This window comes from Lichenostomus cassidix, chromosome 7 (assembly GCF_008360975.1).
Source record: "Lichenostomus cassidix isolate B80296 chromosome 7, HeHo_3.0, whole genome shotgun sequence".
Taxonomy (NCBI): domain Eukaryota; kingdom Metazoa; phylum Chordata; class Aves; order Passeriformes; family Meliphagidae; genus Lichenostomus; species Lichenostomus cassidix.
The window spans coordinates 16,074,356-16,090,950 of record NC_139488.1 but is presented as its reverse complement, the minus strand read 5'-3'; the positions used below and the strand labels follow the sequence as shown (position 1 = coordinate 16,090,950).

At 45.7% G+C, this 16,595-nt stretch overlaps 1 protein-coding gene across 1 annotated transcript; it reads left to right on the top strand.

Annotated features, from left to right (window-relative positions):
- Nucleotides 1–3,902: 3,902 nt before the first annotated feature.
- On the top strand, nt 3,903–8,610 carry HOXD1 (homeobox D1). The gene is made up of 2 exons (XM_085066377.1): nt 3,903–4,843; nt 4,981–8,610. Exons 1-2 carry the CDS (start codon nt 4,429–4,431, stop codon nt 5,250–5,252), a joined length of 687 nt encoding a protein of 228 aa, XP_084922503.1. The 5' UTR covers nt 3,903–4,428; the 3' UTR covers nt 5,253–8,610.
- Nucleotides 8,611–16,595: the final 7,985 nt, after the last annotated feature.

Here is a 16,595-nt window from a genome sequence, read left to right as displayed (position 1 = left end):
GAATGGGCAATGTCTCTCTGTTCCCATGTGAGAAACAGCAGTGGGTTTACCCCGTGGTCCTTGCTTGGAGTGGGGCTGCCGGGGAGTGAGAAGGCTGGCTCTATTAAGGGTCATCAATCACACAAAGAGCACTTTTTACTTGACAGTGGTTCCTCCTACTTCTGCTTGGGCCTGAGCCAGCTGGTACTCGAGCAGAAATTGCATCCAGCAGAATCAGAACCCAGCCCCAGAGCCTGAGAGCCATGGAGTTACAGGGCAGGACTGAACCCCTTTGGTCACAAAGGCTGAGATGCAAAACAGGACATAGTGAGGTATCTGTGCCTGCACATCCCCAGGCTTCTGCAGATGCTGCTCAGGAGCAGAAGTGAGTCTTTGTCTCTACTTTTGGAGCCCAGGGTCCCAAAGCTTTCTGAACTTTCTGGGATGAATTGCAGGAAGGCTCAGCTGCAGTGACCATAAACACAAAGCTGAGTGAAAATGACAAAGAAATTGTACTAGACAGGATGGATGTCTTCTGGGTGAAAATACTCATGAATGTAGAATTTGAACAATAGGGTTAATTTTTTTCTTTATTTGCTGATGTGTAGTTTTTCTTGCAACAGCTGAAGTTTTGGGAGTGGTAGGCAACCCCTTGCTGAGTGAGGTACACAGCCTTAGTCTTTTCTCCAGGAAACCTGGGCCACAGTTTAGGATTTCTGGGAGCAAGAAAGACTAGACAAGACAGAAATCTTGGCTGCAAACCCATTGACACTTCTGTTTTGCACACAGCAGCATTGTTTACCTTGATACCTCTGGGTTATCAATACATGTAATATTTCCTTCCCACCAAATTGACAGCCACGGGACAGGAAACAGGCAAGGGGCCAATGTGGAATCACTCTTCAGAGCAAATCTTTACAGAAGGAGAGGTAGACTTTCCTCTTCTCTGTGTCTATGTAGAGGACCTTTGTAGTTAATCCCACATACCGGGAGAACAGAGGTCCCTGGCTCAGGGGTCATCTGGGAAAGGGGAACTTGCGGCAGGGAAATGTTGATGGCAGAGAGAAACACACCTTCCTGAGGACTGCAGTGACTGCTGGAAAGGGCTGTGCTTGTGTGAGAGCTGAGGCTGGCTACCCTGGAGTCCCAGAACAATTCCCCATCTCTGCTTGGAGTCTCTGTTCATCCCTGGTTTTATTCACATTTTACAAAATGAACTCCGAAGAGCTCCCCCTCCTTCTCTAATGGCTATTCTCCCAGGAGCCTTTGGTGGTTTGTTTGTGTTAACAGGGCCACTGCTTAAATATGTTTGCTTACCTCCCTTCAGGATGCCCACGCACACCCTAGCTATCTCCACACCATGAATGTACATCCCCATTTACCTCTGAGAACCAGCTTTCCCCAGCTGGCAGTGTTGTAGCAACAGAGGGACAAGGAAAAAGTAATGCTTGAACCAGACCTTCCAGGTCTGGGGGCTGGTGAGGGACCTCTTGGATCTCTTGTGTGTTAGTTATTGTGACAAACAGAGAGGGTGGAGTCTTGAAGGCCACATGTCCCAGTCTCAAAGCAGTGTCTCTGGCTCAGGGCTGCCATTGCCTTCAACACACATGCTGCTCAAGTAGCCTCCCTAAGGCAAGTTGCTGGTGTCTGCAACTAACAGGACTTAGGGCTTTTTGGCTGGACTTTTTCCTACATCATGTCTTGGTTCCACAGTGGCTTCCTCAGGCTTTGCAGAGGCCCACGTTTCCAGAAACATGATGACACAAGGACTCATTTGGGTCCATTGTTCTGAGAAAAACAGAGGTTTTCTCCCCAGCAGCTTCCTTCTCTCATGCCATCACTTGACTACTCACACAGACATCCCTAAACCTCCCAGCCATTCTCAAATTGCCTTTGACAGCATCAAGCTCTTCACATTCTCCTTTTTTCCACTTTTCTTCTTCCTCCTTTTGACTTCCAAGGTGTCCTTCATCTTTCCCATTACACTTTATGTAAAAAAACAGCTGCAGTCACTCTATTCTGTATCACTGGAACTTAACTATTTAAGTCTGAACACTGTGAAATTCCTGTGTGTAGAAAAAACCCTCCCTCAAAAGCCAGAGCATCAATAAGAGATGCTTTGCCTGTATTTAGCCACTGATTTCTGCTGTTGTCACCCTTGAACAGTCCTGCCAAAACAAACAGGTAATGAACAAGAAACTCAGTAACAGAATCCAGCTGGGTAAATGGAAAGATCCTATGTTGATGTGAACAAAGACAGCTCTTCTAGCGTTTAAAACAGTCTTAAGTTTAATTAAACCAGTTGCACTCTGCAAACACAAGACTCAAGTAAAGCAGCAGCCCTGCTCTGGAGCCAATTTTCTTTCCTTCCCTTCAGGCAGGAATTTTTACAGCAGGGAGACAGAAGAGCACAGATGCTCTCCTGGATGGACAGCCATTCTCTGCTAAAGAGAAAACCTGATGTTCCCAGGTTTCCGAATTTTCAGAAGATGACATTTTGCAAACTGCTTTGATTGGCGTGGGAGTGCTGAGCAAGTTTGCATCATCCAGAATTTAACCCCTTCCTCAAAATATATGTTTCCTGACAAAGTGTATATGATTTAAATGGTTCTTCTAATTTATACCTGCATCTTCTGAAAATAGACATTTAGGTGGAATAAAATGGAATACACTCCATTATTAGTGTATCAGCACAGTACAGCCCACCAGAGTGAACAAGTGTGTGTCAGGAGAACACCAAGCTTCAGGGCTCTGAGCTTTCAGTGACTGCTGTGTCTGCAGACTCTAAGTCCAAGCACCTTAAAGACATAATCTGTATAGCCAGCCTTGGCTCTTTAAGAGTTGTTTTATAGCAGACAGGCAGTATTAGCTGGGGAGAAAGTGGGGCTTGAGAGGAGGCCATGGCTCTGGTCAGAGTCCTCTTGGAGGGAAACGCTCCTGTACCTTTGCAGGCTTGCGTATGCCTGTCCCAGCAATGTGTCCTCCCAGGGCCCCTGCAGGAAAAACCCAAACAAATCAGCTCTGAATTCATCAGCTGGGCATAATGGTGGGGCAGGTGGGGCTGAGCTGCAGAGCACAAATCTCCACGGGAAAGAGTTGATGCTGAGTCAGTGAAATGGTCTGATTATGTCTCCCCGTGGTATCCTTTCCCTGCCACTAGTCCAGCCTTCTGAAATCCACAGAAGACCCAGTGAAATTTTTCCTTCTCTGGGGATTCTGGCTGCCTTCATGTGGTTGGCACCATGCTTGGTCCTTGCAAAATATGTGGCCTCTTCCTGACCACAGCAAACGGCACTTTGGCCAAGAGCTCGTAGAGCTCCTTGAGCTGTTGAGTAGAAGGCACTGGATGATGGATGAAGGCATTTAAATTTCATGCTTTTATTTAGAAATAAAATATAATAAAATACAATAAAATACAACCCTTGCATTTCCCAGCTGACTCCACATCCACCTATAAAGAATTAGAAGATTGCAAATCTAATTCAAAACAGCATGATGTAGCCTTTCTTCGTGTTCCTTGTCTGTCCAGTCCCAAGTCACCAAAGCCCAAGTGTGCTCTACCCAGCACACCCTTTTGCCATTCTGAACTGCACTGACACGCAGTTATCAGATGAGGCTTTGGATGAAACCTATCATCATCCAAATCAAATATATGCATGGCTCAGATTGGATGGTCAAGTATCACTTGGAGACATTTAGGGAAAGGTGATCACTTTGGGAGTCCAGATTTCACCTCCTCCACCTTGTTGCTGTTTCCTGCCATTCTGGGGGGAGAAAACCAAGAAAGAGTGGGAGATTTGGCTAGGTAGAGCAACTTGCTGCTCTCTGCCAGCTGCAAACACTCAGTTAACAATGCTGAATCGCCAAGGGAAAAATAAAAGTCCATTAACGATGTGAGCCCGTTAACGGTGCGGGCATTCACTTTTGAGAGGCTGCAGAGCACTTATCTGATGGAACGAGACCATTAAATGACACGAGGTGCAGTAGCAACTCGCCCCTCGCCCCAGCCTCCAGGTGTGGACACCTGGGTGTGCCCGCGTGGGATCCCGTGGGAGCTTCCAGCAGCCTGACCGGCAGCAGGGCAAGGGAAGAGCGCAGACCTGCCCCTGGACGGGAGCCCGGATAGCGGGAAAGCGCGGCTCACTCACCTTCCAAACTCCCAGCAAACGTGCCAAGTGTGCGGCGACTCCGCCGAGTCCCGAGGGAGCGGCCTGTCCCGGGGGAATCCCGGGGGAATCCCGGGACGGCTCGGTGGGACTGCCCACCGGCAGCCTCGCCCCAGCCCTGGGTAGCCGGGCGTGGACAGCAGAGCTGGCGGTGCCCTGGACCCCCGGTGCAGGCTCCCCTCTCCGGGCTCCCATTGGCCGCGGGGCGGGACGTGCCGCCCCGCTCCAGGGCCTATATTAGGGCAATATTGCCCCAGCGGGGCGCGGTGTCGCCCCGTGGGTCATGGAGCTGGGGTACTTTGCTCTCGCCTTTCCGCCGGGGCTGTGCCGCGCGGCCCCGTACCCCCAACGAGGGGACGACGCCTTCCTGGAGCTGGGCACCACGGCCAGCGCCGCGCCCCCGCCGCAAGCGCTGGGGTACGCGGCCGCTCCCCCCCCGGCGCCGGGCCCCGGCTACCGGCCGTCCCGGGCAGCCGGACCGCTGGGCTACGCCACGTCCATCCTTCCCGGGAGCGGCCGCGCGCCGCCGGACTCCGACCGCCCCTGCCCCTGCCTCGGAGCGGGCGGCGGGGGGCTGCGGTACCCCTCGCCCTGCCCCGGGGCCGCCCCCGCGCCCGGCTCCCCGGCTCCCGCGGCGGCCCCGGCGCCGCCCCGCACCTTCGAGTGGATGCGAGCGAAGCGGAGCCCGCCCGGGAGAAGTGAGTGGGGCGGCGGGGAGCGGGCGGGGGCTGCTCGCATCCCGGCTCCCCTCTGCCCCTCTCCTGCCTCGACCCCCGCCCCGCTTCCTCCCCCTGCCTTTGCCCCCGCTGAAGCGCGGTGTTTTTCGGCGTTGCAGGCGGTGCGGCGCCGTGCGGGGGGGAGCCTCCCGCCTGCTCCGCACGCACCAACTTCAGCACCCGGCAGCTCACGGAGCTGGAGAAGGAGTTTCACTTCAGCCGGTACCTGTCGCGGGCCCGCCGCCTCGAGGTGGCCCGCTCGCTACGCCTCCGCGACGCCCAGGTGAAGGTCTGGTTCCAGAACCGCCGCATGAAGCAGAAGAAGCGGGAGCGGGAGGCGCTGGCCGCCCCCGCCGCCGCGCCCGGGGGTGTCCCGGGCGGCCCCCCGTGAGGCTCTGCCGATCCCCACGGAGGGTCCCGCGGGGTCGTCGGGGCTGCGCTGGAAGCTGCGGCCGGCGGGGCACCCGGGTGTCCTTTCATGCGGGACCGCGACGGCGCGGTTCCGCTGCTTTTTCTGTTGCAACTTTATGTACAGTTTTATTTATGAGGATTCAGGGAAAAGCGTCGGCCCGGAGCGCCGCTGCTCGGTGTCGACCCGGGCCGAGGCAGCGGGCGGGCGCAGTTGGGAGCTAGAGGAGAGGGGCAGCTCCCCCGGGGCGGGCAGTGAACGGCTCCGGCAGCTCCCCTGGGTTCGGGGGGCGGTGGGTGCCTAAAGGGGCTGACACGTGCTCCCGACCTTTACCTCGTTTTGCATTTAAAAAGACAGATCCATAGGCTCTGGCAGAGTTGGTGCAGAAGGGGAGAAACCCCGAGAAGGTAGAGCAGGGGAGAGGAGGAAAACTTCCTCTTATGGGAAGGGTCAGGGATGGTCATGGCATGAGTTCAAGATCTCCTTTTGAAAGATGTATCCTTGTCTTCTGCCCTGCCCTTTGCAAAATTGCTCCAAAAAAGAGGCTGGTTTTGCTTGTATGTATTCATTCAGTCATTCATTCATTCATTCATTCAGTCATTCATTCATTCATCATTCATTCCTATTCCTTTTCCCGATGTGGCTGGTTTAGTCAAAATTCTGGTTTTGGCAGAAAAAATTGTGAAGTAAAATATAAAAACAAATAAAGTCTTAAGAGGAGCACCTCTTCCCTTTCGAACTGCAGAGGCTCTGGGCAGCCCAAGACCAGCCAGCAGCCACTCTGCTGACTCCCAGCTCCCCTCACATGTCCCCAGACAATATAAAGCCTCTTACAGCATCTAGGGCCAGACTCTCAGTTCATCTACCTCTCTCAGTCTTCATTGTATCTTATGGTTAAAAATTGCATCATATTAAATTGGCTTGCAACAAATCTTACCACATGCAAAACCTCAAGACCTGTTAAAGCTCAGAAAGATGCCTGCATTTGACCAAAGAATAATGCCGGCTAAAGGACAAGAGGATTCCTGGGTCTTTTACTTGGATACTTGTACAAAAAAGATTGGCAATCTTCCCATAGACAGTAGAACAGTATCAAAGTGGGCAAAGGAACTGAGTTTTTTCCCATTTGTGACTGGGAAAGCATAACAGCAATGTGGAGAGGAATGACATCTGGATTTACATGAAGGTGATTTTATTTATTTGTGGTCAGGTCTTCTATTTTGGACAAGTCTCTTTTTGCCCTGGATTTCTGCTTGGTGTTGGACTTGTGCGTGAAGAACCGATTATAGGGTCAGTGGAGACAGACTTCAAGGGGACCTGTGAAATGCACTGGGTCCCTGTCTGGAAGCCAGTCCCAGACACCAACAGTTGTTTGCTGGATGCTTGCTCAGTCCAATGAACACAGAGAGAAGACGAAGATGGATGTCTCAAGTCTGAAAGTCTGCAATGTAGAAGATTCCTACTCTCTGTAATACTTTCCATTGCCCCAGGTGCCCTTCTTTTTAAGGCTTTCTTATGAAGACTTCTCTTCTGCTGAGAGACTGGGAAGCCACTGCTAAAGGAAGCTTCAGCAGAGGTTGGTGGGAGCCCTGGGAAACTGCTCTCAAAAGCTGGGCAAGCAAGTTGTGATGATGTTACGGCAACAGGTCTACAGCTACATGGGGGCAGGAGCCTCCTTGGTAAGGACATGGGTGTTCCCCTCCAGTGAACATCTGAAGGAAGGGACTTCCCAAGACAGAAATGCTTGGTTACATGTCATATCCTGACTGTACTGGGAAAGGACAATAATGCTAGAGGCTCATGGTAGTGCATGCACACAGGCACATTTTTGTTCTGTATACAGTGTTACGGTTCATGTCTCTTGGGCTGATTCACTTCACCTGATAGCCCTAAAAATTCCCAGGACTAAAGTACTCGTGTGAAACTAGTTGCAACCAAAATATGTGGTTTGCAGTTCTTCATTAAAGTAATGATACCAAACAAGTGTTTAAACTGCAGGCTGATCTTTTATTTAAAAAACAGGAATTAATATTTCTGCCCTCCCTTTTTTTTGGAAGATGCTGTTTAAAGCAGAATAAAGTAAAATTAATGAAAATTTGCATAAAACAATTTTGTTTCGCAAGTTTAACTTTAAAGGCAAGTAAACTACTAACCAGCTCTTTTCTGCAGCTGTTTTTAAGGTGCATTTTTACCAACTCCTCTGTTACTATTTTTTAATACTACAAATGAGCATAGAGATATAGCCAGACTAACCCATCTTTCTCAGAACATATGTTTCACATTCAAACTTTAGAAAACAGCTGTATTTTCAGTTGCCTCCAAATTTGTTGCATGTCTATGGGGTTGCTCATTTGTCAGCCTTTTATTTTCCTAATGATTTTGACATTTGTGCCAGGCACTATAGGCCAGAGGAATGTTTTCTATACTGCTGGCATGCTCCTCCACTACCAACACGGAAAGAAAGATTCTCATTGATTTCAGTAGTGCTAGATCAGACCATTAGAGCACACTAAGTCTTTTATAATGAATGTTTTCATGACATGTATTTTCCTGAATAAATAAATACGTGTGCTGGCCTTGTGGCAGTGCACAGTTCTGTATCCATCAAAATGACACGGACTGAATACACAGAGATTTATTCTAAAATTAAGATGAAACCTTACGACTCTTTTATGGCAGTCTGAATCAATTTGGTGGTATGAGCACAACTATATTCTATTTTAAGAACCAGTACTTAGTATTAAGTGTAATTTCCACTCACATGACAGGGCCAGTTTAATAGGATCTTTCTCTTCACAAACAGTTTTAGCTGTATGAGGATTAGATATTGCTCCTTTGCACTATTCTGTCAGCAAGATACCCAGAGGAAGGAGCTAATGCAAGTCACGTGCCAATTCTTGAATAATTAAATAAAAATGCCAGTGATATCCATGGGTGCACACATGAGACAAATAAATGATAGATAAGGTCTAAGATTCACTCATTTAACATTAATCCCAAGAGTTGTGTCTCATACTTGCTCAATTTGATGCCTAGCAGTTGGAAACAGGTTTTAGATTTGGCAGCTAGACGTAAGAGTGCAAGCTGCAGTTTTCACTGCAATCAGAACAAAATATTCCAGACTGGACTCAGTAGACACCCACCACCATATAATTTATCACAAATTGTGAAACTACTATTTCCTGGCCTTATTTTTCCTCAGCCATCATCAGAAACCATAGAAAGACCATTCTCTTTCAGTCATGTATTAATTTTTGCCTACTGACTTTTGCTCAAAGGGCCACAGGCTACAAAGGGATATGAACAAAGTAATTTTTTATGTGTTCCCATTTTGCCTGAAACAGAACAAAAATATTGATTTGGAAGGCTTCCAAGAGGAAAGAAAGTTTTAAAATTACTGTTCATAAGTGGTATATGTGAATGGAGAGATTTCATATCCTTTGGATAGGTAAGTGATAACAGAAAATCACACCTCTTTGAAAACTGAGCTTAGGCAAGAACCCAGGCTTGCTTGGGGATCTGGCTTCCAAGCAGAACAGGATTAGTATGTTACTGCTTGGAATTGCAGCACAGGGAACACTTTGCTGAGGGTCAAACCAATGACTGGTTTATGGTACAAGCTACATATCCACATTTATTTTGACCATGCAAGAAGCCAGCAGTAAGTCAGAGAAAAAACCTCGCAACCCAATCCCCACATTTTAATCTCCTTTTAAAAGTGTCCCCCTCCTTTATTTATTGGTATAACCTGGAGCTGTGGTTTATGCAAATAATGGTACAGATTACTAGCAGAGGAGAACAGACTACTATTTCTTTTAAGAAAAACCTTTGCAGTCAAAATTACAAAATGTAAACACCTCCTTGTAGTTCCAAGAACTTGTCTCTAACAGCTAAGAAATCATACTTATGATTTGTCCTGCACTGCTCTGTTAGCCTAAATTCCAAGGAACTCCCAAGAACACTTGCAAATCCCCGATGACTGAAGAGAAATAGGTATGGAGAGAAACCCCAAATGAGACATGGCTGTTACCAGTTTATCATCAAAAGGTGACTGGAGTTTAGGGGACACACATTCTATTCTACTTGCAATATATGGCTACATACAGCTACGTGTTCATGTGATTCACTCAACCATTGTTTATGACTTTTTCTAATGTCAGTGAACTAAGGAGTCTTTGGCCAAGGAAAGTCATCCTGATAAAGAAAGGTGAACTAAATGACAAATCATTCTCCTCCCTGTCATAACAACATCTGTTATTCAGACATCTACTTAACCACATCTCTAACATGCTCCCCAAATAATTCTGGGAAATATACAGGGGAAAGATGCTTCACAGATCCAGTGTCTTGCAGTAGTTTAGCTTTATGTGGAAGTCTTTTGCTGTTCTTGATCACCAGCCAAGCAAACAATGTAACCCTCAGCTGTACAACATGTAAATCTTCCATGGCTGTTTAAACCAATTTACTCTTGCATAGAGTGTTAAAGTCTCAGATGGAGATACAGTCCTGAGACCTTTTTGTAAATTGGACAAGGCTTCCTTTATACTGAAAAAATTTAGACTGCTGGCCCACAAAAGAGCTTTTCATAAACAATTTTGGTCCTCTTGTATTTTTGTTTCCTCAAAAGACAACACACACTGGTGATTAGCAGATTGAAAACCAGCAGTTTAAGCAAACAAACAAACACAGGAAAAATCCAGTCAGTTTCTTTTCTACTAGCCTAGCAGACTTCCCACCACCTGGAAAACAGATCTTTACTGTGCTTCATCAGAAAGCACAGTGTTGCAAATAGGAACTCAAAAATTTTTCATTTTATTCCGAAAAATGTGGCATTTTAAACCAGGATGGCCTATCATGTCTTATGAAAGTGTTTAACAGGTCTATCTCAATCAGTCTGGCCCTGACCTTAGAGTGAGACCTCTACACTGACCAGCATGGGGAACATACCTAACCTGGGTGCTTGTGCCCTTGCGCACAGAACAGAGACCTTTGCGATGCATCAATTCATGCTGCTGTGGGTGTGCATAAAATTACACCCATGTATGAATTCAGTGGATCAGGAGACATTTTGTGGGGCAAAAGGAACCATTCCTTCTGCCCATACAGCCAGTGAAAAACACCTGTAACCCGATAACATGCTTTTGGTGACATTAGTACAGCAGGAGAATCTGAGAGCTAAGGCTTTCCTGCCATTACTCTTCATCTTAATGGCTGTGCTACACTAAATCTACATTCCTAATGCCTCTTTTTATGTTGCTTTAACAAGTAAGCTAGATTAAACACTATAAAGTTTAGAGTGGTATTTGAAAATAGATAAAAATATCACTAAATTTTTTAATGACTACTCAGATCCGATTTTGCCCAGTTACTGTTCAGATAATGGAAACAGTTTCTAATCCTGGCAATCTCTAGTATTAGATCCATATCTTAAGCAAAGATATTGGTATAATTATTTTTAATATGCAGACATTTATAGATTTATAAATTACACAATTTATGTGGAGTGACATTTTCTTCAACATCCAAGTGTATCAAATCCAATGATAATTATCAGTGTTAAAAGCCTATCAATAAAATAATCTATCCTCCCCCTTAGAAATCCAGCCAAATGAAAGTGTAGCAGGTACCTGACACCAATGAGCTATCAAACCAATGTTCTCATGTTGGAGAGACTAAACCACAAACAGTGCATGTAACAGGGTGACATCTTCTAATAGGTCCAAGATTTTGTACAATTTTCTAATTGTAACCAGCACCAGGAGCACTGTGACTTTCATTTCAATGTGACCAGGCAGAAAGTTAAAAAAAATGGGTCAGGACTAGCTGAACACTCTTAATGTCACGTCTCACTTAAGAAATGGACCACCTGGTGCTTCTGGTTGCTTTTCAAATGCTTTTAATCTCATTTGGGACTTCACATGTGTGAATTGTTGCAGCAAGAGTTATACAAGAAAATGGCTATCACAAATCTGGTGTAATAATAAATGTGAAAGAAAAAAATAAAGATAAAACCAAACAAGAATAAAAACATTACCTTCTGTCTGCAGGTTGTCATTGTCATCTGTGATACTGTCATGTCCACCACCTGTGATCTAAGGCCTGCACCAGAGCTCACCCACCCCAGAGGCAGATGGCCATGCTTTCAAGAGCTGGAAGAGCACGGCTCTAGCCTGTTCATTTCCTTCATTTCATTGAAACATTTCCTAAATTTGAAGTCTGTTGTATTTAATAAAAAGATGATGGTATGATGGCACGATGGCATTTCTAGGTATTGTTGGCAGTGGTCACATTCAGACAGGGACACCCAGATCTGTGGTCACTGCCAGCCTGCAATTTGTGTCCTAAAGTCTTCATCAGCTGCAGCCTGAGCCTCACCAGTGGCCACCTGATGTACATGCAGTGCCACCAACCACTCACGTTTGCTGGATTTGTCAGTCTCAGGATTTGTCTTGCTCTGCATTGGTTCTCTTTGCATCAACTCTGCTGATAGCTGAGACAGTCTGGCCATCTGACTCATCAGTGTAAGTCTTCCATACCAGCATTAATTTAACTAAACACCTTTAGTTCTGGACATCTGACTAAGAAGGTTTTGGATCCTAGCAACATTACTCTTGTAGCTTTTGCCAGCCTCCAGGGAACTGAGAGGAAGTAATGGATTTGGAACATCATGCATACACATGGCTGTTAGCTAGACTAAACTGGAATTTAGCTGGATTAAGCTGCAATTTAGCTAGCCTGTGCTCTCTGCACACTTATGGAAACTGAATATGGCTCATGTGGCTCAAAGTATTTCTCAACCAAGGCATACCTTTTCCATGTCCCAGTGCTCAAAAAGAATCAAAGTGCATCTTATTTGCGAAATGTTCTGAAATCATTGCTGCACTACTTTTTATTTCTGTTTGCTCTGTCTTTACAAAGACCAAAGAAGGCACCAGGTGCTTTTCTCACATCCTTCTCCTGCCTAGTGCTGGAAAAAGGATCAATCTGATCTGCCACATATCCTCACAAATCTCAGGAAGTACCCAGCCTCACCAACCCATACCTACAACCAAAAAGACCATATGTTTTTAATGTATATACATTCAAGTTATTTCAGTCAGCATATTTTCTTTTCCTTACCACAGCTGTACCCTGGGGAGAAACTATGTCAAGTATGAACTTCTACAGCTGTAATGAAGATATGGGAAAACTTTTCTTGTTCCTTTTACGGAAGAAGACAATGATTTTAGATGGAATAGATTCAACTTCTGAAGTTTCTGCTATGTGGTATCTATTGCATCAGTTCTCAGCCTCCCTTAAAAATATATAAAGGTATTCCTGTATGGTCAGGCTAAGTGTCTAAACTGGAGGTGTTGGGAAAAAAATTGCTAGAGAATTCTTATTCATGAAGAAGTTTTATACATGGGGGAAATGATTAAGAAAATAAAGTCACTTCCACGTAACTTTTTAAAAGGGGAGGTTTCCTATCTAGAGGTAAAAATTTTATAGAAGATCATTCAGCTCTGCAGCATTTAGCTGTAAAAATGGAAAGCTCAGTATAAACAATGGCTCGCTTCTATGAAGCCTGAGTACTCAGGTAGAACCAGTCATGACTCTTTTGTTCATAAAAATCCAAGACCTAAGCCCCATCTTGACTCAGCAGAGATGGCATTCACACAAGATCATCAAATTTCATGTCCCTGCTCCTGCATGTTTATCTCCCTAAAGCACTTCCCAGGGATGTGGAGGTTGAATGGGATGGTTTGGATCTGATGAACTCTCTACCAAACTTTCTTGTCAGGTGTTCTAAGAGTTGTACATATGCCTGATGAGGGGGTTTTGTAGGTGAGTCTTGCTCCCTCTCCCTTTCTAAGATCTTATAAAGGGGTTTTTGTTTTATCTTGGTGTGGAATAGCAACACATTCTAAATCTCAAAAATCTTTTGGGACAAGGCAACCATCTCCTGCCTAGCTCTACAATTAATCACAGCACATCCCTCTTACAGTGTGTTACAGATAAATAATTCATTACAGCTGCCTCTTCCCTCCATGCAGGGTAGGCAGTTTTGATAATTTCTACAGCAAGAAGGAGAAAGTTAATTTTTTCTATGCTAGCCTCCAGAAAAGGATTTAGACCCTCTCACAAGGAGCTTTGATGAATTAATAAACCTTCTCAGTATTTACCATGCTTGCCCAGAAACTGAGTTCAATTGCAGCTCCCTAATTTTCCAGATAACATCTTTAGAGTTTGAGAAGACTTGCTTAACCAGTGCCTACAGTCAAACCCTGAACAATTATTCTTATTTTCATTAACAAGATGGATCTGGATTTTGCTACAGTATGAGCCACACAAATATCAGGACAAACCTTTACAGACATTACTACTGCAAGCTGGAGTCATGATTGCTGCTTTGACATCTACGCCATTTTGACAATGCAGTCCTGATCCATGCTATAAAAAAAAGACTTGGTGTCTGGTCAACTAGGGCTTAACAAAGACAGACAAGTATAGAAGCAGCCTGTAAACACAGGTTGGATCCAAGGGAACCAAAGGCAGAGTTTGGCAGGAAGGGTAGAGGAAGGCAGTGTGGACCTGTGCAGAAGCACAGGCAGGGAAACCAGGACACAGTCCCATTGAAGCTGTTGTCTCCCTTCTGGAAGTTCCTGCTTGCAGGAGCCTGTGATCTGAGGTTTTGCTTAAAAGCTCAATCCTGATCCCATAAAGCATAAGCTATGTGAGACCTATTGCTCTAAATCCACCACCTGCATGGAGAAACATGCTCCATGGGCAGCTGAGACACTGTAATAGTCCTGGGCCCCACCAGGGACACTTTCCCCTCCAGTTGCCCAGCAGATCTATTTAAAGCTCAGTCCAGGGCCATTGTCCTCTTTGCCTACTCATGGCTCCTCCTTATGTGGACTCTGACCGATGAGCTGATGTCCCTGTCCCCACGGAGGTGCCAGATGCCCTGCGCTGAGAGCAGGGATGGGCTGTAGAGGCTGTGTCCTGCCCACCTGCAGAGCGCTTCTGTGAAAGGTGAAGCTGGGAAGATCAAGGTCTGACTTTGAGATCTTAGCTATTTCAGAGCACAGAGAAAGCTTCCTCAGCAGCTGCTGTGAATGACAGGGATATGCAAGAGCCTGGGGGCTGCTAACACCTTCAGTGAAAAAAATAGTGAAGTTTGGGTTTCTGCACAGCTGCTTTGATGTCTGCTCAGTGCAGCTGCAGGGATGACAGATGTGCTGAAGTAGGCCCGACACCCCCAAAAATCTGGCCCTGCTGAATAAAGGAAGACAGAAAAGGAGGGGAGAAAAGGAGAGGAAAATGATTAATCTAATGGTTTCACACAGTTTGTGATCCCCTGTCTGCTTTCAGAAACGCTATTCTTGTACCTCTAAAAACTCCAGTAAACCCTTTCTATCCTCATGTGGGTTGCTGGAAATGCATCAGCATTATTTCATTTGCCAATTAAGAATGCAGTGTCTTCCATAAGTGCAAAGTGGTTAATGTTAATACTCTGACTATTGCATTTTTATAGACTTATGTTCCTAGAAATCATACCTTATCTTGTTTCCACAATAATTAGACCCTTTTGAGCCTACCTGATTATGAAAATAAGAGAATACTGTCAGCAGCATGCAATTAATGTTATCAGTATGAAAATCTGTTGTAAGGTACATCTGAACTGTCATAAAACCAAATTTATTTCTTACTCCTTCAGAGACACTACAACAAAACATACATGCCAGCTTCCCAAGGAAGTGTATTGGAGCGGCCGAAGTGAGTTTGGTCTCAATTTTGAATTAAGGTTCCATACAAAATGGTATCTCCTTTGTAAACTCACAGGACTGTGTGTGTAACTGAAAAATTTGCAACTTGGCTCATGTTTGAGTAGTTTTGGCACCATTCCTCATACTGAACAGTGGATTGCATGAAATGGCTGATAGACAAACACTTGCATTAAAAGTATACCAAATGCCCTATGAGATCCATTTGATCATGCTAGTCCAGATTCATTTGTTTCTGTTGGTCTGTGTACTTTGCCAGACTGTTTAGTGTACAGAGAACCTCTGGCTAAAGTCATGCTAAAAACACCCTTCTGCTGCTGCCTGGCACTGGATGTGTTGGCAGGGAAGGACTTACTCAAGTCTTCCTTCATTGTAGAGATTTCCAGCAGCCATAATAGCTCTTTAAAGACACTGACAGGCAGCATAATGCTGAGCAGCCTCCACGATGCCCTAAGTTACACCAGAGGGGCAGCCTGGCTATGGGCCAGGTAAGGAGAAGGCATTCCAGTGCTGTTTTTTACCCTCTATGTCTCTCTACTGCTTGGCCTAGTCTCAAAACTCCAGCCGTACCACACAAGCAGTCTTCAGACATTTCACCCACAAGCAAAATTTCTGCAGAGCTCTCTTTAACAGAACCATTGCTAATTGAATCTATGACTGTCAGCACTCCTCCTGTGTCTTGGAAAGGCCTGATTTGTTAGAGACCTGCTTCATGGAAATGGAGAGCAGTGTTTTGGGCAGACATCTCCAGTCGTGTGCTGAGAAAGTGCTCTGATGAGGTCTGTTGAGCAGCATGCGGCCCCAGCTTGTAGTCTTGGGATGAAGACAGGCTATACTGCAACACAGATCAACTCTGCAGTGTCCTCTAGCACCTCGACAGTGCTCTGAAGAGGAATACTTGCTATCAGTGCTGGGCTGATACAATACTACTGTCTGCACCTTAAACTGGACTTAGCACATAATGTGCTTCATGAACTTGAGAACTGTACGACACTTAGCAGCACTCTCAGTTTTGGAGAAACGAATTTAAATGCCTCAGTTCTGTGGTGATTTGTTTAATCTCATCTACTGTCATACATATGGCTAGCTAGACTGTAATGTGAATGGCCAGCAATACTGCGAAATAGCAAATAGCTTGAAAAAAAGCACAAGGCCAAAGTCTTTCATTGCCATCTCACAATTCCTTTTTGTAAAATATTCATAACAATTTTATCTGCAAAGGACTCATACTGCAGGTAAAGGTATGCTCTACTGTTAGCCATACGTTTAAAATAATATTAACCTCTTATAGAAGTAAGACCAAAAAATTACTGGATGCTTAAAGGCAAGGTGTACATTTCAAAATGCAGAGTTTGTCTTCTGGAATTAAGACTCCCAAGTTGTGCTGAAGAAAAGGCAGCAGTACCCTTTAGTTATAAGCTATTGGCCCCCAGACGCTTCGGGGAGCGTTTCGGAGTTCCGCTCCCCTTGCGTCTCTGTGCCCCAGCCAAGCGCGCAGAGGCTGAACGGGCAGTGCCCTGCCGCGAGCTGCCGGGCGTTTGCCCTCGCACTGGGATAA